This window comes from Nelumbo lutea, chromosome 7, assembly GCF_056320005.1.
Source record: "Nelumbo lutea isolate HS-2025 chromosome 7, American lotus-T2T, whole genome shotgun sequence".
Classification (NCBI taxonomy): domain Eukaryota; kingdom Viridiplantae; phylum Streptophyta; class Magnoliopsida; order Proteales; family Nelumbonaceae; genus Nelumbo; species Nelumbo lutea.
In genome coordinates this window covers 10,762,673-10,779,455 of record NC_142690.1, presented here as the reverse complement: position 1 = coordinate 10,779,455, position 16,783 = coordinate 10,762,673, and the positions used below count along the sequence as shown (strand labels likewise).

At 36.8% G+C, this 16,783-nt stretch overlaps 2 protein-coding genes and 1 non-coding gene across 3 annotated transcripts; all 3 read right to left on the bottom strand.

Annotated features, from left to right (window-relative positions):
- Window positions 1-2,065: 2,065 nt before the first annotated feature.
- ECB2 (Tetratricopeptide repeat (TPR)-like superfamily protein) lies at window positions 2,066-5,228 on the bottom strand. Its single transcript, XM_088953416.1, has one exon. The coding sequence runs from the start codon at window positions 5,191-5,193 to the stop codon at window positions 2,569-2,571; it is 2,625 nt and encodes an 874-aa protein (XP_088809542.1). The 5' UTR covers window positions 5,194-5,228; the 3' UTR covers window positions 2,066-2,568.
- Window positions 5,229-6,235: 1,007 nt separating this feature from the next.
- Window positions 6,236-6,308, bottom strand: TRNAR-CCU (transfer RNA arginine (anticodon CCU)). Its single transcript has one exon. It is a non-coding gene; the product is annotated as a tRNA-Arg (tRNA).
- A 1,641-nt stretch (window positions 6,309-7,949) lies between these two features.
- On the bottom strand, window positions 7,950-10,719 carry LOC148845056 (uncharacterized protein At1g24485-like). The gene is made up of 8 exons (XM_088955830.1): window positions 10,466-10,719; window positions 9,818-10,358; window positions 9,100-9,602; window positions 8,867-9,002; window positions 8,649-8,717; window positions 8,475-8,546; window positions 8,290-8,361; window positions 7,950-8,163 (listed from the first exon to the last, which is right to left on the bottom strand). Exons 1-8 carry the CDS (start codon window positions 10,536-10,538, stop codon window positions 8,019-8,021), a joined length of 1,611 nt encoding a protein of 536 aa, XP_088811956.1. The 5' UTR covers window positions 10,539-10,719; the 3' UTR covers window positions 7,950-8,018.
- Between the last annotated feature and the right edge of the window lie 6,064 nt (window positions 10,720-16,783).

Sequence of the window (16,783 nt, the reverse complement as noted above, 5' to 3'; positions counted from 1 at the left end):
ACATGCTTCTGCCATTCAGAAAGAAAAAACAATCGATATAAAACAAAATACAGTGGGGATTCAAGAAGAATAAAAACCATAGCACAGATCAGATGGTCATTTCTATTGCAGTTCAATAAGAGAAAGGAGAATGACCGATCAGCCCAGTATCGGAATTTGCAGGCTCAAAGTACTGTCGGGGTAGGTGTCAGTTCGGAATTGATGTCAATTTACGGGCGGACGTTGGTGCATAAAGTGTGGGCTATGGTCCTTTTGAATGTTTATAGTTCTATAGCGTAAATCAAAAATCTGTATTGGACAAATCCATACTTCTATCACCAATTAATGGTTACTTGCCGGCTTGCCGTTGCCGCTGTCATTCTTTCTGTTCTTGCGTTCTCTGCATAGATGCCGTCACTACACTTCCCAACAAGCAGATCTGGTCTTGTGCCTATCGCCTACAACTGCAACGTCTCAAAGTTTTGTGAGTGGTGTTTGCTTTTGGTGTAGGTGTCTCCCTTAGCGGGCAGCAGATGAGATAAGAATAGTTTAGGGTTTAGAACTAATAGTCAATAATAGAAAGAGTGAAAAACAAAAGGATTTAGGAATGCATAGGATTTCTTTAAAGTACTTCTACTAAATGAACAATTTTAGACATCTACTATAATTGATATTACGTAAAATACCATTAACATATCATAAATGTTATGATATTTAACTGGTTTGGGACAGCTAAGACCAGTTCTGAATCAACATAATTGGTTCAGTCCGTTTGGTTCTATTGGATAGACCCGACCCATTGACAGCCCTAAGCCTCCATCCTCGCTAACCTCGTCTTTAGTCTAGACTCTAAGCGAGGCTCATCGTCCAACTTAATAGGATATCTCGGAGATTGCATCAAAGAAATAAAATGCAATCAAGATCCCAAGAGGGAGTAGGAATTCAGATACACAACCCAGTAAAGAAAATCACATATTAACCCATACAGAAAGATTGACGATGAATGGCCTTTAAAATACTCAGGAATATCAAACATAACAGCAATACAGTATTTATATTACAGTGCTAGAAAATATTTAAAAACTGAGTTTCTAGCTGATCTCAGTGAAAAAAAAAAAAAAACTAACAATACAGAAAAACAAGGTGGCTGAGGACTTGAAAGGTAATGTTTATGGATCTTAAATGATAGAAAAGAAGTAAAAGATGAGGTCCTTTGAAATGCTTTAAAGATGAGAAAAAATGCTCTTCAAACATGAATTGAGAGAGAGTCATCTCAAAACCAATAAAAAGCAATTCTCGGAAGAAAGAACCCAAAACAGAATTTGAAAGAAGGGAAAGGAAAACAGAGGATCAATCGGATGTTCTTCTTCCTTTTTAATACAACGGCAATTTTGTCAGAAAAATCAGTGTTTTTCCTGGTCACCGAACTAAACATTATTTTCCAAACATCACCAAAATTTTCAATTGAAAAAACTTCGACATTTATTTTGCATAACTACATGAAAATTCAGGTTTTGTTCATGCTTTGCCTTATACAGAAGTCCGCCAGAAATTCAGAAAATTAACATAAGGAACACAATATATTGGAGAAGAGCATCACATTTACTCTATCCGTTGGTTGGCACTGATTGTACTTCATTATCCAGCCTCATTTTTATTATATTTATTTTTTAAATTACATTCTATATTTCCCTTACCATGTAAAAACTATGCAGATGCAGAAACATAATACAAGAAGGAGAGCACGAGAGAATTTCTAATTTACTTACTTCGTTGGTAATTTGGAATCCAGTGCACATTCAAAACCATAAAAACGCTCTGTAGCTAATCAATGAGGTAGCTTGTTTACTCATTAGAATCCAATAGTTTATTTATTTATTTATTTTTTTCTATTCTGAGAAAACTGAAGCTGGTGGTTAAGTAGTATTATTCCTCTGCAAAATGCAGATTCTAGTGTATAGATTGGAAAGGCAAGCTTCTATTTGAATTCATTGGTTCAATTTACAATTTCTTGCAAATATATTGTTGTTCACATGATCACATGATATTGGAGAACCAAAATAAAAAAAAAAAAAAAAGAGGGCGATTCCAAGAATTCAGGAGTGAATTCAACAATAATTAATCATCTCATGTTCAGGTGAACCTGTTTATGCAGTTTTACAAGATTTCAGTGTGTAGAATAGAGGACGATCTAAAGTGAGGTCCAGTCAGAATCATACAACAAAAATACAGTGTGGTGTGCTTCAACCAGGATGTACATCCTAATTCATACAAACAAGAAGCAGTGCAGTTCCTTTTAATTCTGTTGGCGATCCAATTCAAACAGAAATGCAAATCTTTTCCTTCACAAGTCTGCTGCACTCAAAACTATCATGGCTCTCCCCTTGACATATATGCAGTCCTTTTTAAGTGTGAAATGGCCTAATCCATAGTCCAACTAGATGGTGTTTAGTTTCATCCTTACGGTCATGGGCTGTAATTCTCTTGCTAGACTAGCAGTTTAAGCACCACTCACTAAGTTTTTCTTTCCTTTTTTCATAAGGAATACCTGGGAAGTTGATCAAACAATTTTACTTTCTTTTGATTCTCTCACTTGCTATGTCTTCCCCAATATCCTTCATCTCCACAAGAGCATATTCCATCCTTGAAATGGTGGAATTTTTCAGTATCCCTAACAGTTATCTCCCGTCGAACAACCTTAGAGATAAATTTCACTGTATCATGACAGCTTCTACACATATATAGGTTCTTTGTAACCCAAATTGGCATCCCAGGCACAGTATTTATTAGGCCAAATGCAACTGCCATTCTCTCACTATGTCCACAAAAAATTTCTGCCTTTGCTGCTTCTATTTCATCTACATGACTATTTTCTGTAGCAAAACCCTCTGTCTTCATCCTCTGATAAAAACCATCCAGGACTGCATTAATCTCCTTTATCTGCGGATGGGAATTATCTCCGCTGAGGAAAGCATGAATGGTTCCCTTAACTTCCACCCAGCTGCAGCCAGGGTCGACTGTAAGCCTTCTTTCTCTCATTATCTTCCTCACTCGTGCAACTTCATCCCATCTACCATTGTCCACATAGAGATTGCACAAGAGAATATAATACCCAACACTTTCTGAATCCATTTCAAAGATAAAACGAGCTGCAAGTTCTCCAAGCTCAAGCTTCCGATGAATCCTACATGCATTTAATAAGGCTCCCCAGATAGCAGGGTCTGGCTTAAGAGGCATCTTTTCTATAAACTCATGAGCATCCTCCAAATAGCCAGCACGACCAAGTAAATCCACCATGCAAGCATAGTGTTTAAGATTTGGTGTGATGTGGTATTGTTGTTCCATGCTGTTAAAGTACTCTAAACCTTCTGTTACCATCCCAGATCTACTACAAGCACATAGAAGGGCAATGAATGTAACTCCATCAGGATTCAAGCCTGTATCAATCATTTTATGGAACAGCTCAACTGCAAGTGTTCCTTGTCCCTCACGGGCATAGCCAGTTAGAACAATATTCCATGATGATACATCCTTGTTTTTATGTGTGTTAAACTGGTTCCATGCATATTCCATCCTTCCACATCTTACATACATGTCCAAAAGTGCATTTGGCAAGAACCCTTCAAACCCTAGTCCGCTCCTTAGTGCATGAGCATGGATCTCCTTTCCACACATCAAGGCTCCTATCCTGGCGCAGGTGGAGAGGGCAGCAACCAAAGTAACTGAATTGGGTTTTAAACTAAACTTCATTTGCCTAAAGAAGGTTAGGGCCTCAAAGCTCCGATTATTGATCCGGAGTCCCAAGATGATAGAAGTCCAAGATATAACATTCTTTTCAGGCATCCGTCTAAAAACATCCAAAGCCTTCTCAATGCACCTGCACTTGGAATACATGTCAATGAGGGTGTTCCCAACTAGGGTGTAAGCAATAAACCCTCTCTTTTTAGCTAGCTCATGAAGTTTAATGCCCATTTCTAGACGTCCCAAACAAGCATAGGCTGATAGAACACTGGCAATTGTTATCTCATCTGGTATCACACCCTCTAACTCCATACACTCGTAAGTTTCCAAAGCTTTATTAGGAAGCCCATTTTTCTCATAACCCGATATCATTGCTGTCCAAGACACCACATCTTTGGGCCCCATCCTGCAAAAAATCTTCTCAGCTTCCTCCAAATTCCCAAAACTCGAGTACATCTGAATCAATGAATTATACACCGAAACATCGACCCCAAACTCTGTCCTGTTCACATACCCATGGATCTCCTTCCCTAATCTCTTATCACCTAGAAGCTCACAAGCAGATATCACACTCGTCATGGTCATCAAATCTGGATAAATAGAAAGACTCCGCATCATGAAAAACAACTTCAAGCCTTCCAAATATCGCCCATTCTCGACATACCCTGAAATCATTGCATTCCACGATATCCTATCTCTCCTTTGCATTCCATCGAACAGTAAGCCTGCGCTGAGAATATCTCGGCACTTGGCATACATTGTAATCAACGCATTATTTACGTCAATATTTGATTCAAGCCCAAATCTAATTACATGGGCATGAACTTCTCTACCCCTGGCCAAGTCCGGAATACCAGCACAAGTCCTTAGTACACAAGGAAACGTATATACATCCGGTTTGATTCCTACCCACAACATCCGATGGTACAGATTCAAAGCTTCGTCGAAGAAACCCGATTTGGCGTAGCCACCAACCATCACATTCCAAGAAAAAATATCCCTTTCTTCCATTCTCCCGAAAACGAACCAGGCGTCATCCAAATTACCGAACCGGACGAACATACTGAGCAGAGCGTTTCCCAGTCGAATGCTCAATTGGCTAGTCGAACTAGAGACGTGGGCATAGACACGAGCTCCTTCAGAAGCTGCTCTCTTCCACTCGCACAACTTTAAGAGAGTGATGTAAGTCTCTTCTTCGACAAGTATTCGGCGTTCGACCATGGAATCTAAGTGTTTCATAGATTGTTCCAAGTTCCCATGGAGGCATAACTCGCATATATCTGAATTCAAGTTTCTGTTGTCGATGGAGTTGGTGTTGAGAGCAGAAATTTCTTGGGCCCTTTTCAGGGATATTTGAAGGTTCTGAGTATTGGGAGTGAAATTCAGGGTTTTGAGTTTGTGGGGTTTCGAAGAGAGAGGATGGAGAAAGTCTGGTTGAAGTGCGATTTGAGGGGCTTTAGCAGAGACCGCCATTTTTGGATAACCAGAGCATTGTTTTCGGGAGGTGTTCTCTCACACGCCTTTGGGGTTTTAACGGTTGTATACTTTACTTTATCCTGATTCTGCAGGCTGCAACTTTGGAGATAAGACTGGGCCCTGCGCCTGGGCCTGGGCCGGGGCCTGGGTCCTTAATGCTACTCCTCTTTAGGATTGTAACTTCAAGTGTTCATGCATGATTAACAAAAAAGAAAAAAAAAATCTTACAAAAAGAGAATAACAAAAATATGAATGGGTAAGAGAGAGAGAGAGTTTAATTGCCCCATCTCCCAACAGGCCGACAAAACTAAACATCCAAATGCAACCTTTTTAGTTGTCCCAATGAACCAATATCGTTCATACAAATAACTATATTCATCTATCAAAAAATAACATAATAAAATTAGCTTGAGACTTGCAGTTAATCTCCAGAGCCATATCTTGACTCAGAAATTTCTTACCTCCATGCTTGTTAATGTTCCCGTGATTTATAACAATTCAGTTACAGAGTTACAGCATGATTTTGAGAACTTGTTCTTGACATAACTAAAATATTGATTTATATTTACTACTCTGTTAGTCCCTCCAAAATAGGGAAGATTACCCATACAAAGTGATTACTTGCAATTCTTTCTCAGCTTCATGCCCTCTGTGATTGATTGCTAGTGACTTGTACATATTCTGCAACCTTTGTTTGTCTGGATTAATGTTGGTGAGGACTGAGGTACTCCTACTACCTACTACTGTACTGTACTGTTTTTCACGTTTAATAATTCCTACCCCTACAAACTGTACTGTTTTGCAATTCTTTCTCAACTTGGTGAATATTATTCGTCACATGATTGAATTCATTATAGGCTTACAGAATACACTCTGCATCGTTGTGTGTTTCTCTGAAAATCCACTTGAATTCATCTCTACCATTTGAAGATCTAAATGTAGAAGGCCCGAAATAAATAATAAGAAATAATAATAATAAAAGAAAGAAAATCTCGGAGCTTGAGTACGTGAATGGTTTTTGTGAAAAATTAATATTAAACGCGCCAGGTAGGGGTCGAACCTACGACTTTCTGCTTAGGAAACAGACGCTCTATCCACTGAGCTACAGGCGCTTTCGTATATTAACAAGTCCTCAACTTTTCCCTAAAATAGAATCTTCCGGCCCGTAACCAAAATCCAACGACAAATAGCAGTTGAAAAACTACTATGTAGAAACTCAAGTTTTTATTTAAAACCGTAGGATGTGGCCAGTGAATTTAAGCTTTGATTGGGAGGGTAGGGGCGTCAAAAGAAAAAAGCCTTTGCTTGGGTGGTGATGGCATTAGCTCCATTTCAGCACCAAGCCCAATAGCCCATGACATCAATAGGGCCTTGGTGCCAGTCGTGCCGAGGCCATGTTGGTTTGATTGGTGCTGTCTTAGGATTGTTCAATGTGGTCTAATGGTCTAATCTTATTGGCCCTAACCCCTTGTATGTGTGACGGAAAGAAAATAGAACATTTTTACACTTTGTTCTTTTCATTTCATTTGTTTGCAGTGCAACTCCATATGCACTACTACAAAACGCATGGCAGTGCAAATGAGACGAGGTCAAATTCTGATCTAATTTTACTTTAAGTCATACTTAGTTTGCTTCAAAGTCTCTTTTATTTCATCCATACTACAAATAAATGGGGTAGGATTATAAATTATAATTAAAAGAAAAATAAACCATAATTTGCACTTCCATACTTCACCAGTGCCAATGAATTGCACTGCATCAAATTGATGACCAGAAACTCCTTACTAAGCGTGTTTAATTACCTAGCTTGAGTTACTTTCCAACCCCTAATACGTTCATCAATTTGGAATTTCGGGATCAGGGGAGAAGTGACCTGATCAACTAACGTCACTACTCTTCACTCGTTGGGGAGATATTCAAAAAAACTTCAGCGAGCTTGAACCAATATGAACTCGACACCTGAGTTTATTAAACATGGGCTAGAGAACCCAAGTTCTTCACCAAGTTGGGCCACGTTTGGGATTAAGGCCCAAATATTAATTACGCTTGTGAGGGGTGGCAACGAGCACAGCTCAAGCTCAATTTACAGGTTCGATTAATAAACGAGCAGAGTTTGAGCCTAATAGAGCTCGGCTCCTCACAAGCCGAACTCGAATATAGATATATAATTATAGAAAATAATATATAATAAAAGTATTATAATTCTTAATTATTATAATTCTTGTTTTTCAAAATATCAAATAAAAAATGTTTTTTATATATAATTTTTTATTTTTATAAAATATTTTTCCTCAAATCGAGCTCAAGCTTATGAGTTTTTGACTTGAGCTGAGCTTGAGCTCTCGAGCCTTATACTATTCGGCTCGACTCAGCTCGAATCCACCCCTTGTGCCTAATTGCTTTGCTCAAGTTAAGAATTGCTCTGCTCTGCTAATTAAGAACTGCTTGCAAAATTCTATAATTCCTAAGCTAGTAAGCTTTCTAAGAATGCAAGACCGTTAGTTATTTCTTTAAACTTTACCTTCTCTATAGAATTCCAGGATTTGGATTTTCCCTCTCTTTCTTCAATTCTCCCAGCTCAACTCAACTAAAGCCTCATCCCCACTACATGGGTTATAGGTAGAGGAAATACTCCTAAAGCCATCTTAGTTTATAGACAGATAGGTTGATGCATTTTCTTCTCAAAGGACTATTAGCTACAGTTAAGTTTTAATATCATCTCTTCTTGCCCATTGATATGAAGATCTCATCTCTCTAATTTAATTAGTTTTATATATAAGGTAAAATTGATTTATTATAGAATTCTACAGACTGAAGGTACTTCAAAAAGAAACAAGAACCAACACTAGAATTACAATGCCAATTGTGGTTCCCAAATTTTTACTGGTGGAGGCTGACGAAATGGAAGTTCCGTTATTAACACAAGACGATTGATTTGGAGCACATAAATTCGGGTTACCTGAATAACTGCATCATTAAAGAAATAAACAGAGAAAATTAAGTTGTTGATGGTGGTAATGATATTATGTAAATGTAATTGTTGCTGTTTAGATCAACAAAGACAAGAAAAATAAGGGTACTGTATTTACTTACACTAGTTTTAAGTTGCTATTATTGGTGAGTGAGGAGGGTATTAATCCACCAAAGCTGTTATTTGCCAAATTTCTACAAGGAAGAAGAGATCAAATAAAAGCAAATAAAAGTAGTGAGAAATACAAAGCTCCAAAGAAAATCAGTACATGAAATAGAAAAAGTGACCCTTAACAGGAAAAACTTACAGCATGTTCAGGCTGGGAAAGTTTCCCAGGAAACTAGGAATTTCTCCACTTAAATTGTTATTACTCAAGTCTCTGCAAAATAAGGCCAAAGGTTTAAAAAAATCTACAAATCAATGGAATTTCCACGCGTTTTTAATATTTTCTCACTTCTTTCTTTCCAATTTAATTACTCACATCATTTGGAGAGTGTCCAAGGCGCTAAAATCTGGGAGAGATCCTTGAAGTCCGTAGTTACTGAGATTCCTATGAAATTGTTCCGAAGAAAATGAATAAATAATTAGCATACCTTTGATAATGAACAGATTTAGCAGAAAAAAAATAAAGGATGAAAGAGGATAAATAGCTGATAAACCAGAAAGATATCAGAAGAAATAAGGGGAAACAAGAATTACAATGCCATTATTTGAGGTGTCACACTATCATTAGTACATTCAACCCACTCCCAGGGGAATCCGTTTGGAAGACAGGGGTCCCCGCTCCAACTTTGAAGTTGAACAAAAGCTTTTTGTAGTAAAGATAGCGCTTTTACTGGCATATAGAAAGTAAACCCAAATGAACTTTCTGTTTCTTATTTTCTGATAAACCAAACAGAGCTTTATTGGCGTTACTTACAAAAGAAACTCACCATGGTTGTCATTTGTTCCATCTGTTAGGATGTGGCCGATTTGAAAGATCTCCATCGCATTGACTATCGACGGGAGAGTAGAACCAGATGGTGGGATGAGACGGTAGCGTGCGTTCTCTTGATCGGCATAAGAAACATTTGTGGTTAAATCAAACTCCAAAGCAGTTCCATAAGGTGGGGTTATGGGATCAGAGATATTTATTTTATTCAGATAAAGCGTGAAAGATCGCTGCTCCGACGAATTGAGCTGCTCTAATTCTGAGAAGTAGAAAATGGTGTAGAGGGTGATCTCATCCTTATCACCATCGTACGACAAACTAGGGATCAATATGGCAATACCAGGAGCAGATAAATTTGAGCTTTTAATTGCTGTCTGTAACACAGATTCCGGAGGTTTATTTGGAAGGTCTGCAACTATAACTTGGCTGTAATTCTTAATAGCAACTAGGTCACTGTTTCCTGGAACTGCCCCCCAAATGCGGTCAAATTTATCATCTGGGTACCTATTTTGAGAGAGAGAGAGAGAGAGAGAGAGAGAGATTAATTATTAAAGAAGAAACACAGGATCTTATGCATTATAACTAGACTGGATTAATCTCATGCAAGTGACTGCAAATGAGCATTGCATGCCGTTTTTTCTTCATTTGTATACATCTAATTCTCCACCGAGACAATAAGTAAATAGAAGAATGTGGAAGATGCCTTTGATTAGGCATACCTCACAGATTTATCTCCGCCATAGTTGGTTCTCTGCCTCATAAACAATGGATAAGTCGAATCAACCTTGCTATACATGCCAACGTCTAAGCTTATTACTTGAATTGCAGAAATAAATGGTATGTGATCAGGATCTGTTTGCGCAACGCATAAGCTTACGGCATCAAACTTGGTAAGATATATCACTTCGTAGTAAAATGGGTATGCTATGCAACCTTCCACGGAAACCCAGTGGTTGCCGTCGAACTGAAGATCAAAAGTTGGTGAAAATGATGTTTCATTGTTGTTGCAACTTCCATAGTAAAAATATGCACGGAGAAGAACACGCTCTCCCTTCCCAACGTCGCCTATAGAGTAGCAATTCTTCTTTCTGGTGGGGAATACTCTCCGAGTTGTGTATTGACGAGCAACTGATGATGAATTATCTGCACTTTGAACAGTTTGGCTTTCACCGCCTTTAATGTAGAGATCATCTCCTACCCATGTGATGTTATTTGCGGCAGTGAAAGAACCGGAGGAGCCACAATCTATGCTCAGGAATACTGCATTCGGTTGCATAACATGAAAGGTAAGTGAAACTGATTGGGTTAATACTATAGACAATAATCACAGAAAGAAGAAACATTAGACGATGGGCACGAGAACTTACCAGCCAGTGTTGGTATGGATAGGACCATGAGTCCTAAAAGCATTTGCAGGAGAACAACAACAATATTGGCCATGGCGATCTCCCTGCAGAGAGAGAGAGAGATCGGATTGAGCTTTTAACTTGTTGTCAACGATTTCACACTTACAATTTTGATCTGTGTTTTGCCCAATTGACTTCAATTTGCTTGAGTCAATGGGCGGTCTCCCCAGAGAGAGATCCCGGAACCCGGATTGAGATTTTAACGTGTGGTTCACGATTTAAAACTCTCAATTAATTGAGATTTGTATTTTACCCGATTGACTTCAGTTTGCTTTGAGTCAATGGTCGTGGTATTGAATATTCAAGGATCCTGACGTACCATTGAATTGGTCTTAATTGGATATTGATATTACGTTTACGTATTACTAAAGAAGGTGGTCTTCAACATCGTGGTGTTTTCCTAACTGAGACGCTTCAACTTGAAACACCCGTCGCATGATCGCATCGGTTTGTGTATATTCGTGTTTGCTTGGATCTGACTTCACATCTATGCCCCACAAGGCCCCACACTACATCCTGGCCTTGTATTGGGAATATCTCCCGATGACAGTACACGAGATAGATGAGACATCATCTCGAGATATTCCAAATACAGTGCTGTGGGGCGCCCACAAGGATGTAAACTCGTTGGATCTATCATCTGTCTTTTTTTTTTTTGTGAGAGTGGGAGGCAGATAATTACTTATACATCCTGCAGTTTGAAGAAACTATTTATATATACCAAGTAGTTTTATATATACTTTGTTGATTTTTCCAACTTTAACAGATAAAAAGTAAAGAACAGCAAGTGTTCTTAACTACTCATTAAATTTAAAAAAGAATAAGGAAAATGAAAATAATGTGAAAATGGATAAAGAAGAGATTAAAAGAACAAAAAAGAAATAGGAAGGACAAATTTCAACTCATCTAAATCAATTTTCCCATATTCTAGTTTCCTTTTTTTACGAACAAAAAGGACGAAGAGAAATTTTTTACTTGGGATTGATTGAGAGAGATTTTAATCATTCCAATGAGTGACCTATTGGGTTCTTTCTTCTCTCTTAGGTCTCGTTCATTTTTCGCAAGTTATTTAACTGTTGGCAACTTTCCCCCTATGTTGGAAAGTTATTTACCCACCTAGGAAATGGGTATCACTTTCCTGGGTAAGTGATACCCAGAAAAATAAACTTACTTTGATCCCCACATAAAACTGAAAAAAAAAAAAAAACATGTGATTCTTGGTCAATGGGAAGTTCCTATACTAGTTTAAAATTCGAGACCCATTTAAATAATCAAACAATAAAAGATTTTACCTTAAAAGCTTCTCATAGCCATAGTTTCAAATAGTCATTCTCCTCCTCAAAACAAATCACAATTTGCTTAAAATACAACTTTGAAACCCAAATTTTATTATTTATAGAAAATGATTCATAGATAAACTCCTTCAACTCCGCTATAAAAGGCTGACCATGCATACATTTTTCGATTAGAGCCCACTTAAAAAGATCATATGATTAGTAGGGGTAACCGAACCGTGGGGTAATTTTCTAGACCAAACCGACATGTTCGGTTTTTAAATCTAACCGAACTGAAACTGAACTGATGTAACCGGTTAACTGGTTTTCACTTTTTTATGAACTAGAAATTAAAAAGAAGGGAAAAACCTTCCCTTTTGCAAACTGAGAGTGAAGAAGAGTGAACAAAACTAAGAATGAGATTAGATGAGAGATTGAGAGAGATGAGTGATTGAGATTGAGAGAAGAGGAGGACATTGGGGAAGAAGAAGAAGAATCTGAAAGAGCGAATAGAGAGTGAGACAGATAGTCGCCTAGTTGGGCGTCGGTGATGGTGACTCGATAGTCGGAGACATCGATGATTCGATTGGAGGATGGAGCACCGGAAGCCATTGGTCCGTTGGGGAAGAAGAGAACTGAGACTGAGAGTGACAAATAAAGCTTAGAGCCTCAAAGGGGAAAGAAAGGGGAAACTAGAAATTGGAAATGGCGGAGGTAAGAGGTTTATTAGGGACGAAGAGAGAGACTACCAGTTTGGCAGTGAGTTCGCTTGAGTTCACCTATTCTCCAGTTGCCAGTCTGGTAGTCTATGCCAGCCTGCCAGCCTTTTGAAGAGAAAGGCTGAATACCTAAATTAGATTTAAAAAAAAAAGATAATATATATATATAGTATTTATATAAATGTATATTACTATATATATTGGTCGATTCAGTTAACCGCCAGTTTTTTTAAATGGTTAACCAAAACCGAGCCAAACTATCGGTTTTTTGAAAACATCGAACCAAAACCGATCTGACCAGTTTGGTTAACCGATTTTTTGGTTCAGTTTTGATTGGTTTGGTTTTTCAATTTTTTTGCTCACCCCTAATGATTAGTCTAGATCCTCTTCTAGGAAAACAATTTCATTATGTTTGCCCTACTTTATAGTTGTAGTGATCAAAGGAACCTACAATGATATAAGAGGTGAGAGTTTTGAAAGAATATATGCAAATGAAGGCTCATGTATGGGGGAACTCAACTTATGATTCACCATGAAAGAAAGAGAGAGGGTAGAGAAGGTGGCGTCTAAGGTTTCTTGTGGTTTCCTAAAATGTTTTTCCACTTTTCAGCATTCCCATCAAAATTAATTTGGATAAAAGACTTAAACATACCTTGAGATTTTAGAAATTAACTTGAAGAGACCCCAAGATTTGTGACTTTTTTACCCTTCATTTTCTTTCAATTTTTTAAAAAGAACTAAATAGAAGACAAACCCATGTAATCATGTCTCCAATATTCAATGGCATTTGAAAAAAAAAGACTTATTTTGACTTGTTTCTACTATTTTTTTCTTTATTCCGTGGTTTATTGTCTTTTACTTTATCTTTCATTTCTTCTCTTCTACATTTGTTTCTTTTTCTTCTTCTATTTTTCCTCTTTCCACAACATCAGCGAGTGCAGGTGAAATACTACAATTAGCCAGTTTCATCTTGGTTAGTCTAAACAAATTAATTGCTCTATTTTCCATTCAATAGTTGGGGCCCTTTTCCACCATAGGACTACCATTTTGAGTTTCAAATAGCATTAATTCCAAAAAGGAGTGTTCTCTCATTCCTCTCTCAATCTCTATATTTTATTTTAGCTATTGCACAAATTTGAGTACAAAGGTTTTTCTAGTGTTTAAGTTTGCAATGATGAATTTGTGTTATGTTTGTGCCTTAAATTCTTTGTGGCAATGCACTTCATGAATTCGCTCTGAAATAATTTGAGAAAAATCAAAAAGCAAATTTTCATAGTGGTTTGTGGTGAAAGCATAGGGATTGGGCCAGGGGTGCAAGGGCATAGCTCCCGCAGCGGTATGGACCCGATCCATATTCAACTTACAGGTTTGAATCGAATACAAAGAGTTATGTTTTTTTGGAGGTTTTCTCTCTTGTATACTTAGTCATTGTCTTGTGAGAGAAGAGTGAGACATTGGGTGTGTTTGGGGTTTAGGGTTTTTTGTAAGTGAGGTTGTGAGTATACAACTCTGTATTTCTTCTCCATTGCTAACTATATAGTGGATTTCTTCTCCTCCTTCGCCCGTAGTTGTAGGTTATAAGTCGAACCATGTAAATCTGTGTATTCGCTATGTTTGCTTCTCTTTATCTCTATTTTACTTTGATATGGGTGCCATTCGAATATACTTTTATTAGGTTTTTTTCACAACAAACTGGTATCAGAACCCTGTTTTTCGTTTTGGCAATTGTAATGTCATCAATGAAGTTTGATATTAAGAAGTTTGATGGTAGCATCAGTTTCAATATTTGACAAGTCAAGATGCATGCCATTTTAGGACAAGATGGACTGCACAAAGATCTATACAGGAAAGAGAAAAAACATACAACTATGAGTGATGAAGAATGAGAGGAGTTAGATTTTAAAACCCTAATCACGATCTAGTTATTGCTATCAAACTAAGTTCTATGGGAAGTTGTTCATGAGAAGACTGCAATAGGTTTTTTGCTGAAATTGGAGTCTATACTTGTCAAAATTCCTTGCTAGTATGCTTTACTTAAAGCAATGACTATTCTTGTTTCCTATGGTTAAAGGTACACCTATCAAATCTCATATTGATGAATTGAACTCCATTATCATGGATTTGCAAAATATTGATGTTAAAGTTGAAGATGAGGAAAAAACCCTTTTGTTGCTCTGTTTCTTACCATCCTCATAGAAGTCTTTCAGAGAGTCTCTCATCTATGGAAGAGACATCATTAGAACAAAGGATGCTAAAAAATCACTCTAAAGAGGCGATTGATAAAGACTTGACTATAAATAAGGGCGATAGTTAGGACTCTGGATTGCTTGCAAGAGGGAGATCTAAGGATAAGAGCTCAAATAGTAAAGTGAAGTCTATATCAAAATGTAGACATAAGAACTTGACTTGCAACTTTGTCACAATAAATGACACATTGAATCAGAATGTTATAAGTTGAAAAACAAAAACCAGAATGAAGAAAACAAAAAGAATAACTCTGCAGAGGCTACTATGGTAGAGGATGAGAATGTTGATGTTCTTTTAGTGACAGATGACAAAACCAGATCCAAGGATGAATGGATTTTGGATTTGGGTTGTTCCTACCATATGTGTCCCAATAAAGACTGGTTCTCTACCAATAAATCTGTTCTGGTGTTAAATTTATAGATAATAATAATGCCTCCTATAAAACTATAGGAAAAGAAACAATTTGAATCAAAATGCATGATAGTGTTGTGAGAATATTGGCAAATGTTCGACATGTATCAGACTTAAAGAAAAATCTCATCTCTCTTGGCACTCTAAATGCTATGGGTGCAAGTATTCAGTTGAAAGTGGATTTCTAAAAGTCAGTAATGGTGCTCTTGTTGTGATGAAAGGCTTGAGGATAGGAAGTTTGTATGTGCTATAGGGTACTACTATCACAAGTTGAGTTGAAATTTCTACATCATCTTTATCTAAGTTTAACACCACAAAGTTATGGCACATGAGGCTAGGACATATGAGTGAAAGGGGACTAATAGTATTAAGCAAGAGATGCTTGTTTGTGGCCAAAGTACAAGGAAGCTTGACTTCTATGAACATTGTGTTTTTGAGAAATAGAAAATAACTAGTTTTAGTACATTCATTCATTGGAGAAAGAGCACTTTCGATTATGTTCACTTAGATTTATGCGAACCTTCACAAGTTCTATCAAAGGGTGGTGCTTGATATCTTCTTACCATCATCAATGACTACTGTAAGAAAGTATTGGTTTATTTTCTGAAGCATAAGAATGATGTATTTGTGGCTTTTAAGAAGTAGAAAACATTGCTTGAAAAACAAATAGAAAAGTAGATTAAGCGGTTGAGAATAGATAATGGTTTAGAGTTTTGTGAAAGTAAATTTAATGAATTATGCAAAAATGAAGGCATTGTAAGGCATTGTACTGTTGTCAAAACACCACAACAGAATGGAGCTTCAAAACATATGAACAGAACTCTACTAGAGACAACAAGATGCATGTTGTCAAATGCTAGTAAATCAATCTCCATCTACTTCCATTGAGTGTAAAGTGGCATTTGATAAATCTGAAAATTCAGATTTGAAAAGTTAAAAAGACATTAAAAGTGTTTGAAATCTGAAAAGAGGCATAGTTGCTTTTCTACTTTCTAGAGGATCTGAATCCAAAAGTTTGTTTGTGTTGGATGAACCTTTTACCATCTGAAGTTTATTGATTTTACTATTTTACCCCTATAACATACTATTTGAAAATGTTGAGTTCAATTTACATTATCTCATAAAAATAAATTTCAACCTCAAAATAATATTGAAATAATACAAATAAAAAATAAAAAAAATATTAGTTATTAATTAATAAATGAAATGATTAAAATTAAAAAGAAAAAGAAATTAATGATTATAAAAATATTAAAATAATTATAATTACTAATTTACACAAAAAAAATTAAAATAATTTTTAAAAATTAATGAAATAATTAAAAATTACTAGTTAATAAAAATAATTAATAATTAATAAATAACACAAGTAAATTTAATAATAAATAATTAATGTTTAATAAAAATAATAAAATAATTAATAATTAATAATTAATAAAAATTTGCAGTAGAAGATAGGAGAGAGCGAAGACAGGGGGAGAGAGAGAGAGTCGCCACTATAGCGGCGGTGGCAGTGGTGGGAAGACAAGGGAGGGAGAGAGAGTGTGTGTGAGAGCGGGAAGACAGGGGGAAAGAGGGAGTGAGAGCAGCGGTGGTTCTTCTCTCTTCCTCTCGCTCTCTTGTAGCGG

Excerpts from the sequence above, each read along its gene's own strand:
- ECB2 (XM_088953416.1), bottom strand. The coding sequence starts at position 5,193 with ATGGCGGTCTCTGCTAAAGCCCCTCAAATCGCACTTCAACCAGACTTT.
- LOC148845056 (XM_088955830.1), bottom strand. The coding sequence starts at position 10,538 with ATGGCCAATATTGTTGTTGTTCTCCTGCAAATGCTTTTAGGACTCATG. Across the intron at positions 8,362-8,474 it reads TTTCCCAGCCTGAACATGCT|AAATTTGGCAAATAACAGCT; the intron begins GTAAGTTTTTCC and ends TCTTCCTTGTAG. Across the intron at positions 8,164-8,289 it reads AATAGCAACTTAAAACTAGT|TTATTCAGGTAACCCGAATT; the intron begins GTAAGTAAATAC and ends TTAATGATGCAG.